The sequence below is a fragment of the Caloenas nicobarica genome, chromosome 3, assembly GCF_036013445.1.
Source record: "Caloenas nicobarica isolate bCalNic1 chromosome 3, bCalNic1.hap1, whole genome shotgun sequence".
NCBI classification, from domain to species: domain Eukaryota; kingdom Metazoa; phylum Chordata; class Aves; order Columbiformes; family Columbidae; genus Caloenas; species Caloenas nicobarica.
Genome location: NC_088247.1, coordinates 75379813 through 75405385, shown reverse-complemented (window position 1 = coordinate 75405385; position 25573 = coordinate 75379813). Strand labels below are relative to the sequence as shown.

Here is a 25573-nt window from a genome sequence, read left to right as displayed (position 1 = left end):
TTGGCAGTAAAGACTCTCTCATAATACTGGTTCAGTTTTCAAAACATTATTTCTGGAATGATACATTTGGCTGCATGGCTTTTCTTGGTAAGAAAGCTTGTTCTTTAGGAAATAATCAAGTTTTTGAAATTATTGTGTGCATAGAGGAGGGGGAGGAGAAAAATTCTTTGAAGAAACAATGAAAACAATCTTATCTTTTCAACACTAATTTCCTCCAAGACTTTTTTCACAATAAGGTAGAAAAACCCACACATGCTGATATCAATTATTACAGATATTTGTAATATTTAAATAATTTATGCACTTTAAACGTTTCTGTACAAAGACATGCTAATTTGCAGAGTAGAAAAACAGGCCTAATAAAACCAGTCTGAACAAATAATATATCTATGATATGGGTAACCGCCCTGGGCTTTTATTTTAGGCTTATGCAGTCAGATTTTTCACTTAAACTGTACTAGTGTAAAACTTGAATAATCAGCCCCCAATGTCTTGCTTATTCCAGGATCTGTGTATTTGAACCACCCCCTGTGTGAAGCAGGGTAGCACATATCCCTACATAAAGAGGTAAAGGCAGCTATTTTAAACCAGATCTGTGAGGATCCATGCCCACCATTCCATAAACAGACATGTTCAACTCACCGACACACTCGCTACCAGCCAGGTCCACCAGCTGCAATCTAGTTTTGACTTGCTTCATTTTCTCAGTTGCTTCAAGCTGTGCTGGTGAAGAGGCTCTAGAAGAAGAGGTGGATTTATTGTCCCTCATTTTTTGTGGAAAGGTGCAGGAAACCTCTTTATTTAGTCTCTGACTTGTTTGTTCATCTTCCCATGAAATACCTGGTTAATGGAAAAAACAAACAAGGATTCCTTCTCGCTGACACTGGAAACTGGGTTGGGGAAAAAATGGGGCATCAATAGGGGAAGAACAGTATCTGCTGGTTTAGGTTATTCTAACAGAAGTAATATACAAGTCAGAATCAATGGCACAGGCAGCATGAATGACTTTTTCTGGTTTAAGCTTTTGTTCATCAAACCAATCGTACCCGTTGGTAACGAGACTTTGTTTAGCTTGTGTTGCATCTAATATCCCTGTTGTTCACATTTCTGTGTGGAAAACAAGAAGCAGGACTCTAGTAAGGACTTCAAGAGGCATTTTTTCATGTTTTAGATTGACAGCAGCCAAAGTGAGATTTTGGATGTTTGGGAGCAGTAAGCTCTGAAGTCTATTTCTGTGTATTTGAAACATCACCTGCTGGTGCTCTGTCAAAAAAAAAAAAAAATCATCCCGCCTCTTCTATTTTGTCCTTTTCTGCTGTTCCCTCTAGACTTCCTTCAGCCCTCATATGCCACTGCTGTGCCTTCACATGATGGGCTATTAGCCTCAACAGCATTACTTCCACTTGTTCAGGTTGGTTACATACTACTCCTAGTAGTTCTGTAGCTGCACCAGACTGCTTCATATTCTTCCTCTTGCACAGCAGCAGCATCTGGCTTTCACTCTGCTGGGAAGCAAGAGGAAGACAGATTCTTTGGGAAAGCTGCTTTCACATTAGCTTAGCAGGAATATATGCAAAAGGGCTTTCCCAAAGCAGTTTTGCTTTTTTTCTTCAGTGTTTTGGTTTTCGTCCATCTTTCTCTCTGAAAGCCATAAAAGAAGAAAAGGCACGTACTTCGCTACAAGTAATAGAGACAACGGACTCCCTTGGGTGCTTAAAGAGTCTAGCTGTAATACTACAAAGTTCCCAGCTGCAAAACTTGAGTGAGGAACAGACTGAATGGGGTTGCAGAGCTCTGTACCTCTCCAGGTAGGCTGTTGCTAAAACCCAAGCTGGCTGCTCACAGTGTAGACTGAGCAGCTGTGTTGGTTTACACAGAATAAATGGTTTCAGGCCATACAGTGTAAAAATGAGTTTTCTTGCTCCTCTTCAGTTTGAGATGGGGAAATTAAGTAACTGCTTTCCTCAAACAACAGATAATACTGAAACAAAATGCTAGAAGACCTTAATCAAACCTGAAACGGTGCTGGCTTGTCAACCTGGCTCTAAGTGCAGAACTCATCATAGACTTCATAACTTTTTATTTAATGACTTAGATCTCCAGTGTTGAGACATTTGACAATTTCACCTGTCTTTCAAATCAGGAATTGCTCCTTTTAAACAAGACAGAATGCACTGCCCCACTGCTGCAGCAAAGCCCCATTTGCAGCACTGCTCTGCCCGCACATACCTTCATCCATGCGCTGTGGGCTGAAAGCCTGAGTCTGCATTCAACTTAAATTAGACATTTCTGTGGAGCTTTGCTGCCACACAACACGGCACAGTACAGTGATGGCAATTCAAAATGGCCAAGGGAAGTCTGGACTAGACAGGATGGCTGGCATGCTAACAGTGCAAACACCATGTTTTGAAAAGTAACATCTGTCTGATTGACAAGAATCTGGAACGGGCCAGAGCAAACATCTGGAACACTGGAGCTGCAACTTGTGAAGTAACTGTGTCTTTTGGCAAGGCCCATAGGTAAGCAAGGCCACTGTTTGTTCTGTTTTGCTAATATTGTTGGTTTAATTTCTGATAGCAATCTAAGAGAAAAAAATGTTAAATATTTTCCACTTTCTAAAACCATATTGTTGTTGTAAAGTATGAAGGAGATAGACCACAGCACTGGAAGCAGAAAGCCTAATTATAACAAGCAAAAGAAAACAAAGTTAACCTCCTAAAAGCCGAAGTTATTCATAAAGCAATAAAATGATAAGCCTTGGTGTGGTAATGAAAAGTAGAAATACAGGTTTTGCAATAGTAAATAAGACAACTATGTTGTCTGTTTCTACAGTGGCCTGTTATTAACAGTTCAAGAGACACTGAATTTAATGGACGTTTTTTGCAGGGCCTTGGGTAAAAAAATAATTCTTTCTTACCCAAAATCATATCATGATCCCTAAAATGCATGGTTAGCTTTACCACAGATTTAGTATGCATAATTATATGCCATACAAAGTGATTTAACTACTGTATTGGAGTACCTACCTTACTGATACCTTACTTACACCTTATCTTATGACTTATTGATAACATTTATTTCATTAGTTGTTTCATGCTATAAAGCTTCAAGAACTCTGTCTCAAGATACATAAAGAAAAGTAAAAGTTTTTATGAAAGTGAAACTTCAGTAGCATTCAAACACCAAACTAGTCTGTTATTTAGGAAGGTATGTAGAAGTTAAACAATGGAAAAGGAACTGAGGGAATGTATTAAATGTTGGAAAAAGCATGAAAAAACAACATGAAAACCTCTCATTCCACAGAGTGTTTTTCGAAAAAAACAACTGTCTCTAGATGTATTTTAGTAACACATTACTTACCAAAGTTATCTGCAGAGACAATTGTGGTTATGGTCAATGTAACTACCAGATGAGAACGAGAGGAATCAGCATGCACCAGTGTTGGGTGCCTGACTCTCAGCTGTAGGCCTTTGTTGACTAGATGCAAAAATTCTGATGCATTTTCAACAGTCCTAGGAAGTAAAGAAAAAAGCAGAAGATTTAACTGACTCAGTAAAAATCACATGAGAAAGGTGACAACTTAGATGTGAATCTGAGCATTTCCACTTCCCCACTCTTTTTACGCCTTATACTAATCTCAGTTTTGAGCTGCACAAACAACTGTATATAGACTTTTTCAGTGGGACGTAGTCCAAGATGAAAATTCAAGACAAAAGCTGTGATGTAGTACTGAAAGTGCTGAAGAAGTGGCTTTCCAGCCTTGTGGGTCTATAGGTACTATAGCTCTGCTCTAGAAGAGACTGAAGTTCTACGTCTGCACACTTTGGAAGAAAAGACACAGCCTTAGACATGCCTGGAATCTCTGGTCTTACCGAAGTGGAATTGTCCGGTTTATGTTGAGGTAGCTCCTGTTCTTTGGGAGTTACAGAATTTGGAGGGGGTGGGGTGGGAAATTCTCTGGGTCTTTAGAAATCATATAAGTCATATTTCACATTTGGAATTAAATCAAGAATCCTTGGAAGAAATTTCCATTGCACTGCTAAATGAGCAGAGACGCCAGCACAGTATCAGAATAGACAGGCATAGGTTTCTATAGGCCATTTAATCTCATACTATCTGTTTTCCAGTTAAAGGAAATACTGTAAATATGACCAATCAAAGGGCAAAAACATAACACAGAAAGTGAAATAAACTGATTAGCTAAAGAAAAAAACACGACGATTTCCTCCAGGTTTGCCATGTTTCAAAAAAAATGAGGTAAGATTGCCTGCGCTTTCCTTTCATGGCATTGCCTTCTTCAATAATCACTCAAGTCACATCGCCTAAACATTGGTTTCTAGATGAGGGTATAAATTATTATGACTGCATATCACAGCCTGGTTACTAAATGCCCTGTAACACCAGAACCATTAATAACCCGCCTGACAGGGTAGAGGTTTGGTTCTGCATCGCTACACTCAGCAAAAGCAAGCATGTGATAAAAGGCATGACTTAGATTGGACCAATTGCCGTGAAAGTCAGACTGGGCACAAACCTTGTGCTAAGAGCAGCCACACTTGAAGAGTTCAGAGACAAAAGAGCTATACCCAGCTAAAACAATTTCCTCTGAAAATAAAGCAAGGGCATCTGAAGAACAGAAAAACACTTAGGCTCACCATGCTTAGAGACATTTAAGAGAAGCAGCAACCTAAAAGCTGTGTAGCCTAAAAGCCCTGTGTAACCAGGGCCGCAGGAGCCAAATGATCATTATAGACTTCTGCTGTCAATCTTGAGCCACAGCAGTGGCCTCCTCTGTAACATCCCTGCCCCTCTGCATCCCCTGGGCACGTCTCCCTGGTTGTGTGAGCCGGCACCAGCAGGGCAGCAGCGGCTCTAGTTCCTATCGCCAGAGGAGGCAGAGCCTCACCCCAGGGTCGTCTGACTATTGCCTCAGGTCCAAGGAGGCAGATTCTGCCTTTCCAAGTTTGGAACTTCATCTTCCAGTAGCTGGTCAGCCAGGGTTGGACAGCCTGAGAGATCAGCAGCCGTGGCTGGGATGCAGCAACAGGCAGTCGGCTGCCGCAGGGGGTCAGACCCACAAGCTGCTGTCCTCCAACCAGTCTCTGCAGAAGAAGACGGGCCTCAGGGTCTGCTGTCGGTGCTGGTCACCCCCTGCGAAACCGCAGTTGAATTTTGAGGTAAAAGGCATCCCCAGCCCAGCACTGCGAGCCTGCAACAGCAGCTTCTCAGCAGGACTGACAGCAATAATTTTTTAGTATAATCTCTAAGACTTAATCGTGCTCTATGTACCACACGTTCCAGGACCAGATTCTACGAAGAGAATCCCTGTTGTGGTTAGCTTAAAAATTTGATGCTGAATGTTCTCCAAAGTCAACCAAGCTGTAAAAGAAGAAAGAAACCGAGGTTTTTGTGATTCAGTAAGATGTACATGTTAGCGGGAAAGAGACTACTGTACTTTAATGGATATATGGAGAAGACAATGAGACCCAGCAGGCCAGTATATTCTAGTCGAAATATTATCACAAACGAGGATGTGTTTTTATTCAAAGCACCAGCTGTTTACTTTAGATTTCAGGCAGCTGGGTGGCCTCATTCAATGGTTCCCTTACTTTATTTGAGTTTGCTCTTTCTTATTAATCTTTCTGTGTAATTATTAATATAAGCTGTTTATGAATTGGACTTCTTCACTGCTTGCGTTGTAGTTGAGATACAAGTCCATATTGTTATTTATATTTGCATTAGAATGGAGTCTTTATTAATCGATGGAGATAAGTGGTTTTTAAGAGATGCATAGTTCAAGGCTCCAGGTTCCTTTACCATAAATTAAAATTTACAGAAATAAACAGAGCAGCCATTTTATTAACTAGAAGGACAAATGAAACCTTATTGCAGCTTCTAGTTCTTTTCTTTATGGCACTAGTCCAGCTACATCTCACTTCTCCTTTCCCAAAAGCCTAGGAAAATAAAGGGGTCACCCACTAACTACGGAAACCTCCCTTGGGGAGCAGGCATTTTTCAGGAATGAAACCAGGCCAGTATATTGGTTTCTGAAATACCATAATCAAAAATTACTTGGAGGTTCTGATGAAGCAGGAAAAATTCAGCTCCCATCATACCCACACTATATGCCCCCATCTTCATTTTCTAAGTCATACTGTTCCTTTCTTCTCTAGTCTAAGGAAAAATATCAGTTCCTTCAAGAAAGATTCAGCAAACACAGGTTAGGCTCTGCTCCCAGCCTCTTCTGAAGGAGTTTTTCATTCCTTTGACAGCGGACTCTTAACCAGATGCTAAAAGCTGGAGTAGAGTCACAGCTGGGAAAATCCAAGAACAGACACTGAGAGAAACCCAGCACTTAGCATAGTACAGACAGAGAGGGCAAAAGGATTCATCATATCAAGCTCCAGTCACTTTTGATTTATTCTATGCTCTTATGGAGCATGCACAGTACAATCAAGGATGTAGAGTATCTCTGGAAATCATATTTAACCTCCAGACTGAAGAACATGCATGCCCCAGCTGCAAATGTTAATCCTTCCTAGAATATTGCAGTGATTATTATTTCACAGAAAGAAAGGAAAGCTATATAGCCCCCATGGTGAAGACAGACACTTTACAATTTCTCTGGGGTCCCACTTTTCTATGAGCAGTTCAATGGCTAGAAAATACAAGTCAATTAATATGTAGAACAAAAGTATGTTTGCGCAACCCTCTGGTACATTCTTGTATTTTTATCAAGGCTTTCTGGCAATAGCATAAACCCACATAAACAAACAACTACTCGTCTGCTTATGTGACTAAGTCCCACAGGACAAAAATACTGCCTTCAGTTATTTCCACTGAGGGTGTGTTTTATTTTAATTGGGGCGGGGGGAAGGCTTTTCATATCTGACTTCTAATTCCTCCTGGAAAAGTAGAGATTAGGCCATGACAAGCATTATAGAGAAGTGAAGAAAAATATCATGTTTTCCCCAGAAAGATAAAACACTATAATATTTTGCTAAACATTTCTGATACGGTAAGATGTTTCTTTTCACAAACACTCTTTGCCCAAGGAGCAGAACTTTTTTTCTAAGTTTCTAGACCTCTCTGTAGTACACAAGCAGAAAAGTTCCCTTCTGGAATCCATTCACATGCTGACTGCTCACAGGGAGATGTCCAGTAGCTTAATTACATTGGGCAGCATCAGCTCTCTGGTGCCATTAGTACTGCTTGTCAAAAGCTTGTTTGCTAATGCTGATTTAATACGAGCATAAACTCCACACCTATTACTAAACTGAGGCATCTGAAAGAGATTCACTCTTTTTAATTGATGAATTGTTATGAGCATGTGATTTTTACAATCTAATTAGGCAAGTGTTTTATGTATAACATGAAAGTAGTATACATTTGCTTCGTATACTTTGTATAGTATACTTTGTATACTACACATACACATACTACACCAAGAATCATTCCTACATGTACTAGAATAAGCTTTTGTAATGCTTAATAAGTACAAAAAGGCATTAAAATGTTTGGCTGTAGCCTTAAATACCTTAGCTCTCCCTACACTGTCAAGATATGTAAGTAAGAATCAAACTTACCATACACTGACACAATTTTAAAACCGAATAGGTAGAATCACAGAATGGTTGGGATTGGAAGGGACCTCTGGAGATCATCTAGTCCAACCCACCTGCTAAATCTTAGCTACTTCTTAGCTTTTAGTTTGGAGAACCTGGATTTGTGAGAACTATAGGTTCAAATGTCAGCATGCCAATTCCCACTTTAATGCCTCCAGTTAAGAAAACAGAATACTAAGCAGTGTAAGGTAGGTATTTATATCAAAAGATTATTTAAAAGCTGCTTCTTTCTAAAGTATTTTTTTAACTCCAGGATGTGTGGGGAAAACTAACACTCTACAGCTGCTTAAATAATCTATAAGAAATACATATATTTCTATTATAATCTGTAAATTTTATAATTTGGTAAGACTGAAAGGCAAATGTTTTGTGACTGGGTTACCCCTTCTATTTCTACGGCTGACAAGATGCCCTAGGTCCAGCAATAACAAGATACACAGATATGTTCAGGTATTCTGAGTGGAAAGCACTTAACACAGGAGTATGACCCGAACTAAATGTACTGTTATTTCTGAAAGTATTTTGACATTTGCAGCCAACTGCAGTCTAACAGACTGAGCTAATGGAAACAGTGAGAACTGTTCTTTTGCATATAGTAAAGACTCATTGTTTAGAAGCAATAACTGGTGCCTATAATGCAATTTTGTGAAAGCCATACATCATTGACACGAGATCATGGTCAGGCAATAAGGATCAAATCAGGTACTTACTCATGCATAAGCAATGGAACATCACTCTTTCCCTCTCTGGTTGTGACAACATCACGTTTGACGCCAAATACTTTTCCAAAACTGTCTTTGGCCAGAAGATCAAAAATTTCATTATTATACACTTCTACAACAGAAACCTCAACCCAGTAACTTCCTGGTGGCTTTTCTGAAATGAGCCTGGAGAATAAAAATAGAAAAAAAAGAAAAGAAGAAAAAAAGCTAAAAAATTATGAACTCAAACCCCAAGTGAACAATCTGTAAATAAAGATCTATTATTTAATTGTAATCTAATTATAATCTGATAAAAGTGCTTTTAAATATCTGTAGCCATGGCTTTGCCTCATCTACATGCTGATGTTAAGCTGAAGAATCACAATATACAGTTAAATTATACGTGAAACAATAAGTAAAACTTCATTTTCAAAACAGCTGTGCCAGCTTAAATTGTTTTTCTCCACTAGCCTCCCACCCTCCTCAAGGTTTTTTTATACCATTTCTCCGCTGAACATTGTTGCATTTAGAGTTCGAGCTATGATGCTTTCTGGCAGAGCACAAGCACGAACAGGCAGAGGTGGTAAACTGGCCGGCTAGATCCGTTAGAAGTTATCTGACCACAGCCTCAGCAAATTCATAAATTAAAGGCTTGTCTATTCAGACGAGTATTTACAGTTAGACACAGTTATTCTGGTACAAAATTGGATCTTTGATATATCTTACACCATTCTCCAAAAGAAATAGGCTTAGCTGGAAAAACCCCTAATGGCTCTTCCATTATAACACAGCAGTGCATCAGTTCAAATCACGCATTAGGTTCAACTAAAAAAAAAAAAAAGTAAGAATTCTCAAAGCAAGAACACATCGTGGTTAAAAATTCTACTGTCATTCTTCTTGGGGACTGGGTTTTAATCTGGATCCCCTTCATCTATTCCACTTGTCAATTTTCACAAAACTTGTACGAACTTAATGATCTTTTAGACTCCCACAACTATGGTTGAAACATATTCAAAAGTTAATTAGGAGTCTGAAAGGTAGATGGAGAGATATCACACAGCAAGATTGCGTAATCTTATTTATTTTCTTAGAAAACCAGACTAAGCAGACTAGAAACCTATATCAAAACTCAAATATTGAATGGCAGAGAAGCTATAAATATAATCATTGTGAAGCTGAAATCTGTAATGATAAATACATTAAAACCATTATTTCATCCTTTCTATAAAGTTTAAGGTGACTGCCACTGATACAAGCCTTTACTTAGTTGTTACCTGAACACTTCTTGGGCAGCTCGAGGAATAATTCCAAGTTCTGATTGATCTTCTGTGGAGAATGCAAAGTTCTCCTCTAACTGTGGTCCCAACATTGTGTATGTCTTCCCACTTCCAGTTTGCCCATAAGCCATGATACACACATTGTACCTGAAAATTAAAAGGGCATTCATTTATTTTACCATTACCAAATGTCTTTGTTAGATGGCAAGTCAAACCCCAAACAATTTGAGAACACAAACTGAAACAAAAAATAAATACACTGCCCCCGCAGATTTCTTTCTGGAGATCTCAACATCTGATAGAAATTAAAGTACTGCTAAAACATCACCTAAACAGATTTTATTTTTTAAGCAGAATTGCAGGGATGCTTTTAAGCAGAGTTTAAGGGATGCTTAGGTTGGAATGACTGATGAGGTTAGACCTCCTGTCTGCCCAACTTCCAGTTCATGCACTACTGAGCTGCTTGTTAATCAGCTCCTGAACCGCTGCAGTTTACAGTTCAGCATTTTAAAGTAAACCATGGCTGGGTTTGATTTGTCTTACAGTGCTACGCTGCAAACCACAGCACTAATATCTTAACAGCTGGGAGCAGTAAACTCTTCAGCTCTCGTAGTATTTTTCAGGCAGGCTCATCAGTCATAGCCCTCAGTCACTGGAAAAGATAAGACACCCCTAATAATAAGAGGCACAAATTTTAAACCAAATGCATTAGTTCAGTATAAGCATATACATGGAGAATACTCTGGAATAGAGGTGGTAGGAACTGCTCTGGTATAGAGTTGTAGAAGGTGAAAATGTACAACGTCACTGCAGAGGTACAGGCACCTATGAAACACAATTCATCCACCATCTTCTGAAGTAGACATGTAAAATACATCTAATGAACAGAACTCTAAAAATGCCTGTTCCTCTGTACTGAAAATAATTAGAAGTCCACAGCTATCTGCTCTGTTGTGGATGTCTGTGACCCAGGGATCTGAATTTAGATCACAGAATCCTACCCAGAAAGTGTTTTTCTAACACAGTCAGATCAAAGCCAGCATCTTGAGCAGAACAAGCGGGTGGACAGAAATGTCTCCAGCCACAGTACCACTTTGTGTGGAGGACCAATACGGTGCTGGAGGTTCGTACCTTCTTGGCTGCGTCTGCTCAGCAGCACCTGCCAGCACCTTGGTCCTGGCCACAGAACTGTGCCAGCAAAAAATCGTGTGAGACATGCAGTTATACTGACAGGACTGCTCCTTCCCTGGAGTATCTTGTTTGTTCAGAGACACGACATTAGCAGAATCTCCATACATGGCGAGTGCTTTGCAGTATGCTGAAATTTCTGCTCTACTAGGTGCTTGCAAGAACGGGCTTGCTCCTGTTCTGCCAGGAAGTAAAATTTCTCTACCTAAGCTGAACCTCCTCCGTGGGCAGACCTGAACAGCTGCTTTTGGTTATCCAACGCTTTTCCTTATATCAAAAATGTTGTTTCAAGCACATGCCAGCAAATCTCAATGAACAGCCCTCATCTAATCGTTTTACATTTATGGTTTCAAGTCATTAAATACTTACATGGCCATTGCAGAGAAATATATTTGCAGCATTTTTTTGCATATTAAACATGCCTAGAAGCAATTATTTTCGAGGATTATTTAGAAAGCTTTCTCTTGTTAGAAAGAAATGCATGCTGATAACCAACATAGCAAACACCTGGGGATAGCATACCCCTTCTGGGGATGCAAAGTCAAAGTTTCAGTCAGTGAATCTCTAGTAAGTTCCCTCCATGTTTCAGGATGCAGAGTATAAAATAGAAGTCTAGCCGTAGATTTGATGAAGTAAAGGAGACATAACTGTAACTGAAAATAAAGAGCACTACAGCAAAATGAAATGTGCTAGAAATTTGGGCTGTAAATCTGAAACAAGGGATTTCTCTAAGTATTCACTGCTGACATAACTCTATTTGCATTTATGTCAGTGGGAAATCTCCCACTAATTTTGGTAGTTTTCAGCTAGGCTAACAATGAGCAATTTTCACAATTCCATCTCTAATATACACTGCCTCACCAGCCCGTAGCTTATTGAGACTTCTAAATCAGACAGATCTTTGGAACCAAAAAGGGAGCCAGAAGTTGGCAAGTAGTAGCTTTCCTTAGGAAAAACAGAATGGAAGTCTTTTTAGAAGTCTCTCAAACTTTCATATAGTCCAGCTATTCAAATTTTCCTTCATTGCTACTTGTTAGAAAGCGAGCATCATGGACAAAATAGTTCTGACAAGATACAGATGATATGATTAGAAGTAGACAGGTGCTTGTAGCATTGAGGAGAGAGATGCAAATCAGGTAGCAATCAGTGATAACTTCTCTGCCAAAGCCAAAACAGTATTTCAGTAAGCCCAAATGAACTCAAACTATCCAAAGCAGTATTATATGTAAGAAGGCAGAGGAGAAAATGAATTCTTGAGTGCTTCAACATGAAGACATGCAGCAGACCTAGTTTACTTTGTTGGTGCTCTGGTTCCAACATAAGGGTTTCCAATAGAGCAATCTGAAAATTTCAGACTATGATTCACATATGTGTCCTGACATTTCTCCTTCTCCACTCTGCCTCATTAGTTATATTCTGGTTTCTAGAAGTTCTTATTGTCAAGTTAGAATACCAATAGTTTTGTAGAATTTTTCTCCTGAAAAGAGTGTGGGTGTTCAGTACAGCAAAGTTATCACTAGGAGAGAATGCTGTTAAAGGAAATCAAAGGAGGAGAAATGTATTCTTCTTTAAAATAAACAAACAAGTTTGATTCCGCAATGCTGTAAAGAAAAGAAATATTATCTTACTCCATTTCTGGCCCTGTATGACTAACTGTAAACTTTGAAGCCTGCTGTACTTTGTTTTGCGTATGTGGCAATCTTTTCTTCGTGTATATTTATACTGAAAAATGAAACAATTCATTAAGAAAGAAAAATAAAGAAAAACTAAAGGAGTGGAATACTCCTTTCTACTTAAGCTGTAAGTTGTTATAGACCACTTTGGAGCCCAGACTAAAACAATCAGGAACAGCAAAAAGGTTCAAGGTTCAGCCTATGTCTGCTTCCCATTTAGAAAGGGAATGCTGCTGAGAACCATGGCTCGTAGACATAGCCTCACCATCCCTGAAAGTCTGCTTCTGTTTAAAAGGCACTTCTGGAAGAACAAGACAACTATTTTGTTTTCAATAACAGAACATTTCCTAACTGAATATAAACATCCTAATTTTTAAGACAGGATTCTTTCAATGGGGAAATTAGAAAGTGGGGACTACAGCAGATCAAGGTACAGATCGGATATGTCTGAAGATACATAGGCAACATATTGAGCCAAAGCAAACTTATGTTCATTGCAAAAGGAAAAGCAGAGAGAGAAAACAGTGGTTATAAGGACTTCTTCAAACTCCTCCAACCTAGTGGTCCCTAGGCTACTCAGCTATGGAACTGTGGTTGTCCCTGGTAAAGAAGAATAACACCATATGGACCATACAGTGTTTCTCTTAGCCCAGGTAGCCTCTTCCAGGCTGCTTTTAAGAAAAGGAGACTTGGAAACTTCAGTGTGCAGACTGCTAGGAACTGTGCCAGTGCAGATGGAAAGGAACTGGCTTTTCCTCTACAGGGAGGGAAAGGTCCATGACAGCTCCACAACCACCATCTGTAAGTGAGTGGAATTGGAACGGAGGTGAGAATCAAGCACAAAGGAAGTTTTGTATCAACCTCAGTTCAAGCCTCAAGGATTATAACAATATGGCTTTCAAGGCTTCTTCGCAATTTGAAGCTGGCTCTAGTATAAACGAAGAATCACACTTCAGGAACTTCAGTAGTTAAAAGTAATTACACATATTTGTTAGTGGTTGCCGCTGATCAGTTTTGTATTTAAACCAGAATCCCAGTGCCTGAAAGAGTGTTAGAGCTACAACTGAGGATGCTCACTTCTGGTTCAACCAGGAATTGATATATCACCTCCTACGGCCTGTGCTGTACACAAAAACAGAGCAGATGATCAGAGAGTGGCCCTGGCAGGCCTTTCATAGATGAATACACTGCTGGAAAAGATGTATCATACTGTGCCTACAACTGAAAAACAGCTATAAAACATAACCTACCAAAAAAATGTAATATCCTCCATAAGAAGCAATGCTTTTGACAGAAAGAGACCAGAGAAAAATTACTATTTTTCCCCCAATTTGTCTGCTCTGCTGAATGTTGTAAACAGTGTTTTCACTGTTTATATGGGGAAACAACATTCACTTGGTGTTGAGTAGAAAGAAAACAGGAAAACGCAACTGTGAAACCACAAAACTTGACAGGACCATCACTATTAAGTTGTTTTGTTTTAATTGGTGGATTTCAGTAGATTATTGCCCTCTAGCTTTGTTACTCCAAACTTTTAACTTACCCATCCAGGAGAGATGTTAGCAAAGGGGCCACATCTGCAAATACCGTGTCTTGAGACTCCAAAGCATTGTAAACTCTGAGGAGCAAAGTGCAATGATCAATGGAAGAAAAAATATAAATATGTTGTCACAATACAAGAACACAAACCAGGGAAAATGTAGACCAGTGACATAAAACTTGTGACCTGCTGACATTTCTATGTCAGGGGACTGGAAATTAGAACTCCATTGTTCTCGTCCACTTTTGGGGAGTAGCTGTTGTCTGTGCTGGAGGGAATGACCCACAGGGGTACATTCGTGACTCTCTAAGCTTATCCCAATCCTTCAGCATCCTAATCCTCTCTGCCAGATGGAGTGGTTTTTTCAGGCTGTACTAGATACATCTTTCTTTCTTCCACCTACCAAACTGTGAAATATCCCTCCTGCCTGTGTCTCCTTTGTGTCACAGTAAGGAAGGGAGTGGTCAGGTTGTGCTTCCCCTTAGATGTAGATGAGGTTTGAGAGAAAAATAAGAGGTACAGAGGCTGCGGACTTCTCTCAGGACTTGTCTCAGAAGAGCCAGCAGCAGAGCAGAAATCAGAAGGTCCCTGAGGGTCATGCTGAAGAATGCACTGCCCTTGTGTCCTAAGGTGTTTCCATCCCCAGCCCTGCTGAACTATCTACTCTGAAATAAACACTTCTCACTGAAGGGAAAGCTTTCTTTTACTTTGTGATGTGGATTTCAGACTAACTTTTAAACAGAATGAAAGACAATGAAATTGAATGAGTTATACCACCTCTTAGAAAAGAGCAATGACAGTACAGTCCTTCAGTCACAACATTTTCTAAAACAACCGCATACATCTTTTTCACGTTCAAGGGAAAAAAAAAGCTAACACAGGGCTCTTCAAAGAATTTTTTTGTCCAACCCTTTCAACGTTCAAGTTTGTACAACATAAAATCAAGACCTGAAAATAAGAAATCAAAGGGAGGAAAATCTGATCATAAAACATGGACACCCTAACTCATTCATTTCTCTGCTAGCACACCAAAAGATTACAGCCTGCAGCAAGTGCTGTTTATACAAGATGAACAGAATCTAAAATATGAATGTCATTAGTCAGACTTAAGTATTTTAGGTATGAATGTTTATCTTTAGAAAGAGCTTCCTTTTCTGGCATATTTCTTTTTGTTTGGTTGGTTTTTTAGCTCTGTTTTCCAACAAGTGGTGTGTGTTCTTTATAGCTTATAGCAAAATGACTAATTAGAAACAGGAATTTTGGTAGCAGCAAACATTACAAAGCACAGTCACTTCCCTGTGTATCTGGTATACTAGTACACTTCACTTATCAGTATTCCACAGCTTATATATGATACTACAAGTTTAACTGAATTAAGACATAGTGTGCTCTTTAACATCTACTCAAGACTCTGTGTATTTGACCAGAATTTGGCCACCATAGTCTGTAGCCTGCACACATGTAGATTTTTGTATTCATGTTCTCCACAAATAAGACTGTACAGAGGGATCACTGATAAACAGATATAGAATTAGAAGTAGCCCACTTAATTCAGCACTTTGTTGCTAACAACAGCCAGTGGAAGGAGCAAGAAACAGTATAGAGGCTGGAGATACAATAATTCATCTCTGTGTCTCATCCTAATCCTTAAAAGCTGTAAACTGGCCTCAAAACTGAAATATGAGTTGAATCTCTGTTTCAAAAAAAATATTATTAGAATTAGTATTCGGTTTCTTTGTGCGTTTTTCTGAATTCTTGGCCTGGAGTAACATCCTGTGGCACTGTGTTCCACAGTCTAATTGTAAGTTGCATGAAAATGTACTCTCTTTAATCAGGAAAGAAGCACTTGTCTGGCTTGTTGGGCAAATACTGCTTGTCTTGCCATTCCACTGATGTGCTGTCATACTACACTGAGAAACCCACAAATACGCAGAGATGTAGCACAGTTTGTACTGGGAGGACACACACACTGAACAGCAATTCTCCATCCTGTTTTGCATGCATATACACGTATGCTTCGGTAAACTTTGGACATCAATCCTGCAAGGTCAATATATGAGAGCAAAAGCACTTCCAAACACTTTTCTCTGCTTCATTTATCATCTGCAATCGATGAAATATTCATTAGCACCTAGCCCTCTATCTTAACCAACTAGGTCTCTAACTCACTGTGTGTTGAATTTTTTTTGTTCTTAACACATCGAAACATCTCAGAGCTACATTAAAAAAATAACTTTAAAAGGTATTTTAGAGATGAGAACATTCTTACTGTCTTCACTTTCTGTTGCAGGGTTTTGCTGTCAAACAGATTGCTACCGACCACAACGAGGGCTAGAATCGCCCAGTCCTTCATAGTCTATTTGTACTGCAAGGTAGTACAGCCATAGCTAACTAAGTGAGGTTCTGGTAGCCATTCAGAGGAAAGGCACAGAGCTCCATGTTACAGTAACTACTCCAAATATTTACTCAACTTCCTAAAGGCGTTTTACTGCCACTACTTAGCTGCTGTGGTTCAAATGCTACCAGTACTCAAATTAAATAGTTTAAAGTTGGCTTGAACTAGTTTATGCTACATTGTAATCATGGCACTGGCTGAAGCATGAACACCCACTTAATTTGCTATCCAAGACCATGAAAGATGCAGCAAATCCAGAGAATCTCCTTCTATAAGCCCATGTATTTTTATCAGAATGATGACAGGTTTGTCCCTGTGTAGCGATTAATGTTAATTTCACCTTGAAAATTCTGAGCTTCTTTTTTATTGATTCACCAATAAAATTATAAAAGCACAACATGCTGAAAGCTGGAATTTTCTTCCTGAGCTGAAATCAAATATTTGGACGTTTATTAGTTCCATAAAACTTTGCTAAAAAAATAAACATTTTTGAGTTCATAAGAACCATATGCTCTTCTGTTTATAAAAACGAGCTGTGCTGGGACACTGAAAAAACATTCCCCAAGAATGGCATTCTTTAGGGGATTTACATTTTTTTAACCCTTTTCCTGATTATCAGGATCTACACCACATGTCCATAGTCACAGCACCTCTGGAGTCCTGTGTCAATACCATTAACTGTGTTGCTCTACAGAGCTGAATTCCAGCATTATTCTGCATTTACTTCAACTGGTATGGCTGTGTTAGGTGTAGCTGGAGGGGGAAAGGAATTACTTTGAGTGGCTTAGCAGACATGCAAGGGGGCCGTGTACCTTGAGAGATCGCATACGCCTTGTATTGAGAGAGTCCTGCAACTATAAACTCTGGGGTCAATAAAGCTTCCCCAAGATTTGCATTATCTCAGGAATTTTCAGTTGTCTGGTGGCCTCCACAACAGCAGTACCCAGTCTTTGTGAGCAGAATGAGGCAGCATCTGAGAAGGATGCCTCAAGAAAAGGGTGAATGTCTGGCAAAGTTTAGAAAACTTAGGGCAGTTCAGACTGAAGAGACTCAGACCTTAAGGTTAAACCAGGACAAATAATTCCTGATGGATATATTTGACTTTAAATTAAGTTTTGCCTTGAAGCAAGGAAGCATGGAGTTGTCCTCGTGTTCTGTTCCCAGAGGGTTTTGAAGCATGGTTCAGGGTAGAGAGCCTTGCAACATATAGATGCAAAGTTTGCATTAGAAAAAAGGCATGAGGCAAAATATTGTATTTCTTTATTTACAGAGATCTCATTTGTATTAATTTAACTCTTCATTCCCATTTTCAGAGGTTCAGGTCAACTCCATTCTGAAAGAATATAAGGCACCTTTCAGCCTGGCTCTCTGCAGTTTTCTATCTTGCAGACTGGCTCTGGTGTCTCATAAGGCACGAACACCAATTAAAACACATATCACAGATGTTGCATTCAAAATCTCTCTTGTCTATGCGGATTTTTGAGCTTCTAATAAGGAAAGCGGTCACACTACAGCCTTTCCCTCGGGGGGTTCTGATTTATATGCCACTACTCTACCCTGCTGTCTATGTTCAGGCCATTTTAACTCAAAAGTAGCATGGCTGAACATCGAGTCTTCCAAGTCCTCAGTCCAGTTTCTGCTTCAGTCATGCTGTATATCTAATGCTGAATTCACTAAATCTATCTCAAGACCTTACCTTTAAAACCTGGATAACATTTTGCTATCTCCCAACATGTTGCAAGGATCATGAGAGCTATTCAGACTGTGAAGAGGGTCAAATAAGTCTCTACACCTGTTTAAATCTTAGGCATATCAGTAGTCTTCACTAAGAGGGAAGACTAAATGTGTCATCTATATACTGAAGTGCATTATTCTGTCCTGGGAAGAATGTAAATACAATTTTTAAAAAAGAAAAAAAAACAACATTACTTTCTAAAAGAACATTACTTTCTAACCAATGCCAAAAAAAAAAAAGCATGCACTGTACAAATCTTCAAGCAATACAGATTTCTACACAAGATTACTCACCTCTCAAACTGGAAAGTCTTGTTTATTGATGCATGACCAGGACGGCTACACTTTACAAGGACAGTTTCCTAAGAGAAAAACAAAATACTTACAGCAAATAACATAGGTACACACACAGAGAAATATTTATCATTTCTAAGATTCCAGATGACAGCAGTAATCAAGGATCGTGAAGTCCAAGGCCCTTCTCCAGCAGTCACCAACACATGAGGCTTAAGAGCCTGTATACTGGAGTGAACTAGCAGGACTACAAGAAAAGATCTCAAAACACATTCAGATTATTAAAGACCAAAGAACACAAATTATGCACACTTAAGCTGACGAAAAAGATCCAAACCCTTACCTCAACTTCTTATGTGCCTAGAAAGCCACAGGCAAGTAGACCCAACCTCTCCAACTGCCACCACAAGTAGAAAAAAAGGTAAAAAGAGCTCTCTTCTAGTATAGGGCCAGTTTTCACAGTGCCTTTTCAGACTGATTTCATATATACTTGTGCGTAGAATTGAGCAGAAGATGCACATTTCATAGAATAACATGCTAGTCCCCAACCGTGAGAAAGAACTGCACTAGCACAATGGTAGAACTCCATGAGTTTTTAGTGGAATCAGCTTTCCAGATGGATTATATAGTAGTTTTATAAGTCTGACAGATGCATGGGAAGCTCTTTAAACTATTACCAGAGTGTAATCACAGCAGTCCAGCATGCTTTACATAGCAGCCTCTGTGCCCTTCAGCTCCTCATGGCATATGTTACTTAATTGCAGAGAAAAGTAAAGTAAAAAATGTGGGAGCTTACAACACTTTGAGTGGAAACTCACTAGCACACAAAATACTTCATCTAATTCAAGGAGGTTTCCTAGCTTAGTAACCTGCAGTTACATTACTGCATTTGATGGGAGTGCCAGAATTCCCACTGTGCTTCAGACAGGTGGCGTGGAGTGCTGAACTAAATGAGAATTGCCACAGAATGAAGTCGTCAAGAGCTAAGCAAATAATGATTACATGATGCTATGCACAGTATGCAAACGGCTAATAAAAATCAAATTGCTTGTTTTAATTTACAAGTATTTCACCCTCTTTGGAGACGGCCAATGTGTCGTTATCAACTTCATGATGACAATACTCACTCTACAGAACAAGCTGTGTTACCCATCCCAGTATTGGCCAATCTAGCAGAAGTACAGATGTGAGTCCAACACTTTGCTCCAAAATGGCCTGACAAAGAATACAGAGTTACAGAACAAATTTCTGATTGAGATATTGTGCTGGTTTGACTGAAAATTAGTTAATTTTCTTAATGCAGTTAGAAACCTTTCTTTTTCATAGCTAGCACGGTCATTGTTTGGTCTTAGTTTGAGAACAAGAAGATAACACCCCAGGACAGAGTTTATGTTTTTAATTGCTCTGGTCTGAGAGCTGAGGACATTCTGAGCACTCTGCCCACAGGTGTGAGGCATCGAGGAAGGGGGGCATGGATGGGGCAGACCTTGACTGACACCCAGACTGATCAATAAGAGTATTCCATCCCATTAGTGTCATGCTTCACATTTAAGGGTAGTCAGGATCCTCCAGTGCTCTCTCTTACTTCTTTGCTTTCTTCGCTCTTTTCGTTAGAGTTGGGGGAGTTCTGTTTGGGACTTTCCTTAGTTCAGCCTTTTTGCCATCCTGCCCTTTTTCAGAGGCCTCTGGGCTTTCTGCCTTTTTCTTCTTTTTCTCTCTCTGGGATCGGCTGTTGGGACCAGGTGCTATTGCTGGGACTGGCTGCTCAGTGCAGATGGAGTTTGCGACGAATTGCATTGAGTATCTTTTATTTTATACTCTATTTCAATTTTTTATATATATTTACTAGTAGCGTATTACTATTTTGTTATTTTATTAAACTGTGTTTATCCCAATCCAAGTTTCTCTCTTTCCTTTCAATTCTCTCCCCTATTTTGGGGGCAGAAGAGGGGAGTGAGAGAGTAGCTATCGTGGTTGTATTGCTAGCTCAGGTTAAACCACAACAGATATCAAATTTACTTGTAGACTAGCTTTCCCTAAGGTGAGAAATAGGACAGAAAAAACTCTATTTGCGTAACATAGAAACAAAAGAGTTGTTAATAGGCAGAAGTTTCATATGAGCATTGGTAATGACCTTCCTTTCTCAGGAGATCAGTATGACCTAACATATCCACCATGGCCGCTGGCCTACAGAATGTCATCAGGTTTCCCTGTCAATACTGCTTATGAAATCTCTACAGCTGTCTCACATGAGCGCTGAAGAATCATTTTTTCACCCTGGAGTCATAGAATACTCCCAGAACGAGTTCTTTCAGGGCAATATGAATCATGGAAATGACAAAGCGATACTTCATAAATATTCACAATCTGTCCTGTCCTGTCCCAAGACTGACTCCCCAAGCCTGGGGAACAGTTCAGCAAGTGAAATTCAGTAAGGCCAAGAAATAATTTTAAGTGAGTTATATGAAATAGTAGATATAGACACAATCACAGAATCCAGCTGTGATGATTATAATTTCTCATCGCTTGTTGCTGCGTATCTGCTGAAGGCTACGCCCCTTTCCAAAGACTACTGCTCCACAGCAGAGCCAAGGTAAGGCAGACTGTGACGGCTCCTCATGTTTCACTGTCGGCTTCAGTGCAACTGGCTGACACAGCCCTGAGGCTGACATGGACAGCTTAAAGGTAAGCACCAGGGGAAGAAAACTCTAGCTGGGGATGCTGATAAGCAGCAGGGGAGCAATCATGTCTCCAACTGTCTTGGCTGTGTTAATTCATGTTTTCCCAGTCCTATCTTGGAGAAACAGCAGAAGCTTGCACCCTCCCTAATATTCAGAGCAGCCTCTTTGCCATTCCCTTTTTCTCAACTACTCGCAAGTGAAAACCTTCTCAGAATAAATTGAAATGATTTAATCATGTAAACGCAGACAGTTTCTTTTCTCTGTGACAAAAGAAGTTGGATTCAAACATCACTTCAGGTGTTAGGCTAGGGCAGGTGCCTCAGATGCCTATGTAGTCATGGAGAAAGACTAACATATTTAAAGTTTAATTCAGATCTTACATGAATGATTTACCCTCTGGAGGTGGCTACTTTTCTTCAGCGACCACACAAGGAGTCTGGAGTGATTAGGCACCTCATTTAAGCATCTACACATTCAAACATGACACCTATATTCACAGGCATACACGGCACAGCCTGCCATTGATGGACAAAATTACAGAAAAGCAGCAAGTGGGATCCTAGACCAGAATCACAGAATGTGTGAGGAGGAAGGGCACTTACAGAGACTTCAAGGGCAACCTCCTGCTCAGAGCAGGGTCAGCTACAGCAGGTTGCTCAGGACCATGTCCAGTCAGGTTTTGAGCATCTCCAAAAATGGAGACTCCACACCACCGCTGGGCAATCTGTTCCTGTGTTTGACAACACCCACAGCTTCTCATGTTTAAGCTGAATTTCCCATGTTTCTATTTGCATCCATTCCTCCTTGCCCTGTCACCAACAAGAAGATTCTGAACATTCAGTACCAAATCTGCTCATTTTCTCAGGTAGTGACAATACCAGCACCACTCAATGTCCTAATCTATATGGAGTGGTTCAACCTGATGTGTAGTGTGTACTCACTCTCCACCATTATTGCATAACAAGCTTCAGGAGAAAGGTTCAGACAGTTGCTACCTTTATGCTGAGGCGTTAGAAATACATAGGAAAGGAAAAAGAAAACTTCAAAAATTGTAAAGTAGCTCAAAAACTGAAATGAAATACAAGGTGTTTCAAAAAGATGTACCCAGCTTCAAAGCATATATTTCACGATGGAAACGTGTTGCAATTACAGAAAAATTTACAAATGGTTTAATGAGTTATCAAGTTTTAGTAACCTCTTTATAAATGCTGTATGTTCCCTCCACCTGCTGTATGGACAACATCGAGATGATAGTTGAATTCATCCCAAAGGCCTCTCAAAGTGTCGTCTTCCATGGAGGTCACCGTTGCCATGACTCTGGTTTTGAGGTCATCCAGATTAGTTGCTAATGGTGGCACAAAAACATGCCCTTTCAAGTGGTAAGAGTTTCATTCATGGGTGGTTTGTGGTTGCAGAGATATACTGATTTCAAATTGGGTCCATCTTTTTGAAACACTCTGTACTCTCCTGTGTGTCCAGTAAAATACTAAGCCTTTTTTAGACTTAGAATCAGAGTAATGATTCTCTAGGCAAGAAGAGCAAGATTGTAGGAAAGATCACATATGTCTTTTGAATAATTACATGAATCTCTAAATAAACAAAAGAAAAAACACTCAAAGACTGAATGGCATTCATTTAGTGTCAGTCTCACAAAAAGATATACAACCATTCTGTCCAAGTGTCAGTTCTGCCTGTCTACAGACAATTTGAAGAGAGTCTTAACACAGCTCCTGCCAGAAGAGGAACAAAGCTATTTTATACTGCAATTTCTGTTGTGGTCTTTCCCTATGAGACAGAAGTTTTCCCTGTTCTAGCTATAACATGACAAAGTTGTTAGATGAGACAGATCAGCACATTACTAGAGCTCCAGCCCAATCCAGGAACAACATCAAGCTGCAGCTTGTCCAGAAGATCCAACCATAGTTTGCAGTATGTGTGCTGGACTGCATTATGACTCTGGTTCTCAAAGGCAGCTCTACTTTCTAATGCACATTAGCTCTGAACTTATCCAGGCAGAAAACTGCCTGGTTATGTTACATATATAAAGTATTTTCAGGGAAACATCTGGAAAGACAGCCATGATATGAAAAGCAAAACTAATAAACTCAGCGCCTCTATCACAACCAGTCTTCCTTCAGCTTGACCTAAAATTTCCTTTAAATCATAAATACTTGTCTGGAAAATGGTTAACTTGTTTTCAGAAATAGGAGCTTTGACTGTGTTGCAACTAAAAGCTCAATAACAAATCAGGCCCCATAATTTTATCTGAAAATTAACATATTTATCCTAGCCACAAGCATAACACCTTCAGTTGTTAAAAGCAAAAGAAGCAGGCAATAAACATTGTTTTGCTTTACTTTTGTTAGATTAGCTCGAACTGACTGCTTTTTGTAAAACGTCAGTTGTACTTTTATCCTCTCTCATAAACTTGGATCCTTCAAACAAAAATATTTATTTTTTTATTTCAAAAAAATATTCATATTAGGAAACTAACACAAAGACTTAAGGTGTTTGATCAAAACTAGAAAGCATTTTAACCAAATAGATGTCAAGGCAAACTAATAAAACATTGGAAGTCAATGTTGTGTTTTCCAAAACCAGAAAGTTAGTATCTTGCACATTTCATTTTACAATCAAGTCCATGCATAGATTTATATTCCTGGAATATTTCATAAAGATTTCTAAACATAAGAACAGGCTAGCATATTGACAGTTAGCAAGTCACTGTTTTATATGAACTGAAACTCATAAATTGGCATAAGTAAGCAGACACTGCTTTGCCAGCAAATATATAGATATATATCATATTCATATATCTATGAAATAATCCAAAACCTAAATATTATCTAATTTTATCTTCATGCAACAAAATTTATCAGGTCAGAAATGGTCGTGGCATTTTATAGTACAATAAATGGGTAATGGCATCCAGAGTACTACATCTTCCATTACACATCCCTGGTTTTCATCCCCTGACATATTTACTCTTTTTTAGCTGACTCTTCACATGCTCCATTAGTTCCTAATTGCATATATATACATATATATAAAAGTATCCACATCCACTTTATGCAACTGAGATCTGCCTAATGAAGCTATAATTTTGGAGATTTAAATGCATAACGTACTGTAGGTCATTTCTGCAATATTTTCAGCACTATAGTATAGAAGACAATTTGGCTAATCACCATGTAAGTAACAGTGAGCAGCCAACTAAGAACTATGGCGGCTAAGAAAATTAAAACCCAAGTTAATACTTTGACCTTAGCTCACAGTACTGTGCCTTTTTAAGTTTTATATCTTGGTAATGGCCTCAATTAACACTGTCATCTGGATTTGCAAGCTCAGTGCTCATTCTCCTTCCTCCGATGGATCAATGTCCAGACACTTTAACATGCTTGACTGCCGTACCACGCAGGCTGTTGCGGTTCATGAGATATCATATTTCTCTCCTAATCCATTAGTTGTGTTGCAATAATAAAATGAAAAAAAGCCTGACATAATTTTAGAAATAGTTACAGTAAATACAAGTGGGTCAAAGGGACTGACTGCAGGAGTCTGCAGCGGTTTGACTACCACAACCTCCCATTCATGGATGATTGCACCAGCAGAAGCTCCCATCTATTACTACTACGAAGAGTCAGGATGAAAATAGCACAAATCACCTGTTGTTGCATCCATGGGTGATCAAAGCTGGATGCTGATTGACAAGAAAGTACCTCTTTTTTTTTTTTTTTTTTTTTTTTTTAAACCCATGGTTCACATGTCCCTCTTTTTTCTCCATCCTAGTATCTGTGAACATCCTTTTGAATTTCACCATCAAATACTCACATCATCGACTGCATGTGCCACTTTTTCTGAAAAGTTCCTTTGCCTGTAAGAAAAAAACCAACAAGCTAATAGGGAAAAAAAGTACCTTTCAAACCATAAATGTTCCATTTAGCTCAGGAAAGTCAATACTCAAAATGTCTGTGAACTACACATTGTCTGAAGAGTACTTTTCAGAATTGCCATTATTATTGTACCAAATGTACATACTAACACCACAGTTAATTATGAATAAAAAAAATAAAGTGCGAGCAACCAAAATAATCTGCTTTAAAAAATTTAGAACAAACCCAATTAAGACTAATTCACATGCAAACCATTCTATTATTTTGAGACTGTAATGTGATCTTGTAACAAGAGACTTTCACTATAGAACATTAAAGTGAAAAACACCCTCTTTTTAAGTATTTGTCCTGGATCTTGCATCCATTACTAGTCCAAGAACTGACTGGGATTGCTGAGGTGTATAAATTTGTCCATGTGTGTGTTTTGAGAATCACTCCTTAGTTTTCTAATTAAATTTTATCTAAACTACTTTCTGATATATTAAGAAAAATTAATCTTAATGATTGTTTGTTTGGCCCAGTCCATCCTGTTCTACACTGCAATTCAGCACCCGGTTGCACTCACTATTCCA

General features: G+C 39.1%; 1 protein-coding gene across 1 annotated transcript in view; it reads right to left on the bottom strand.

Moving 5' to 3' along the window:
- Window positions 1-25573, bottom strand: part of KIF25 (kinesin family member 25) — a 41776-nt gene that overhangs the window by 2852 nt on the left and 13351 nt on the right. Inside the window, exons 7-13 of the mRNA XM_065632511.1 lie at window positions 24940-24982; window positions 18428-18495; window positions 14008-14082; window positions 9601-9750; window positions 8336-8512; window positions 3361-3512; window positions 643-840 (exon numbers count right to left, since the gene is read on the bottom strand). Of these exons, the coding sequence (XP_065488583.1) occupies window positions 643-840; window positions 3361-3512; window positions 8336-8512; window positions 9601-9750; window positions 14008-14082; window positions 18428-18495; window positions 24940-24982 (863 nt within the window). The remainder of the gene's footprint in view (window positions 1-642; window positions 841-3360; window positions 3513-8335; window positions 8513-9600; window positions 9751-14007; window positions 14083-18427; window positions 18496-24939; window positions 24983-25573) is intronic.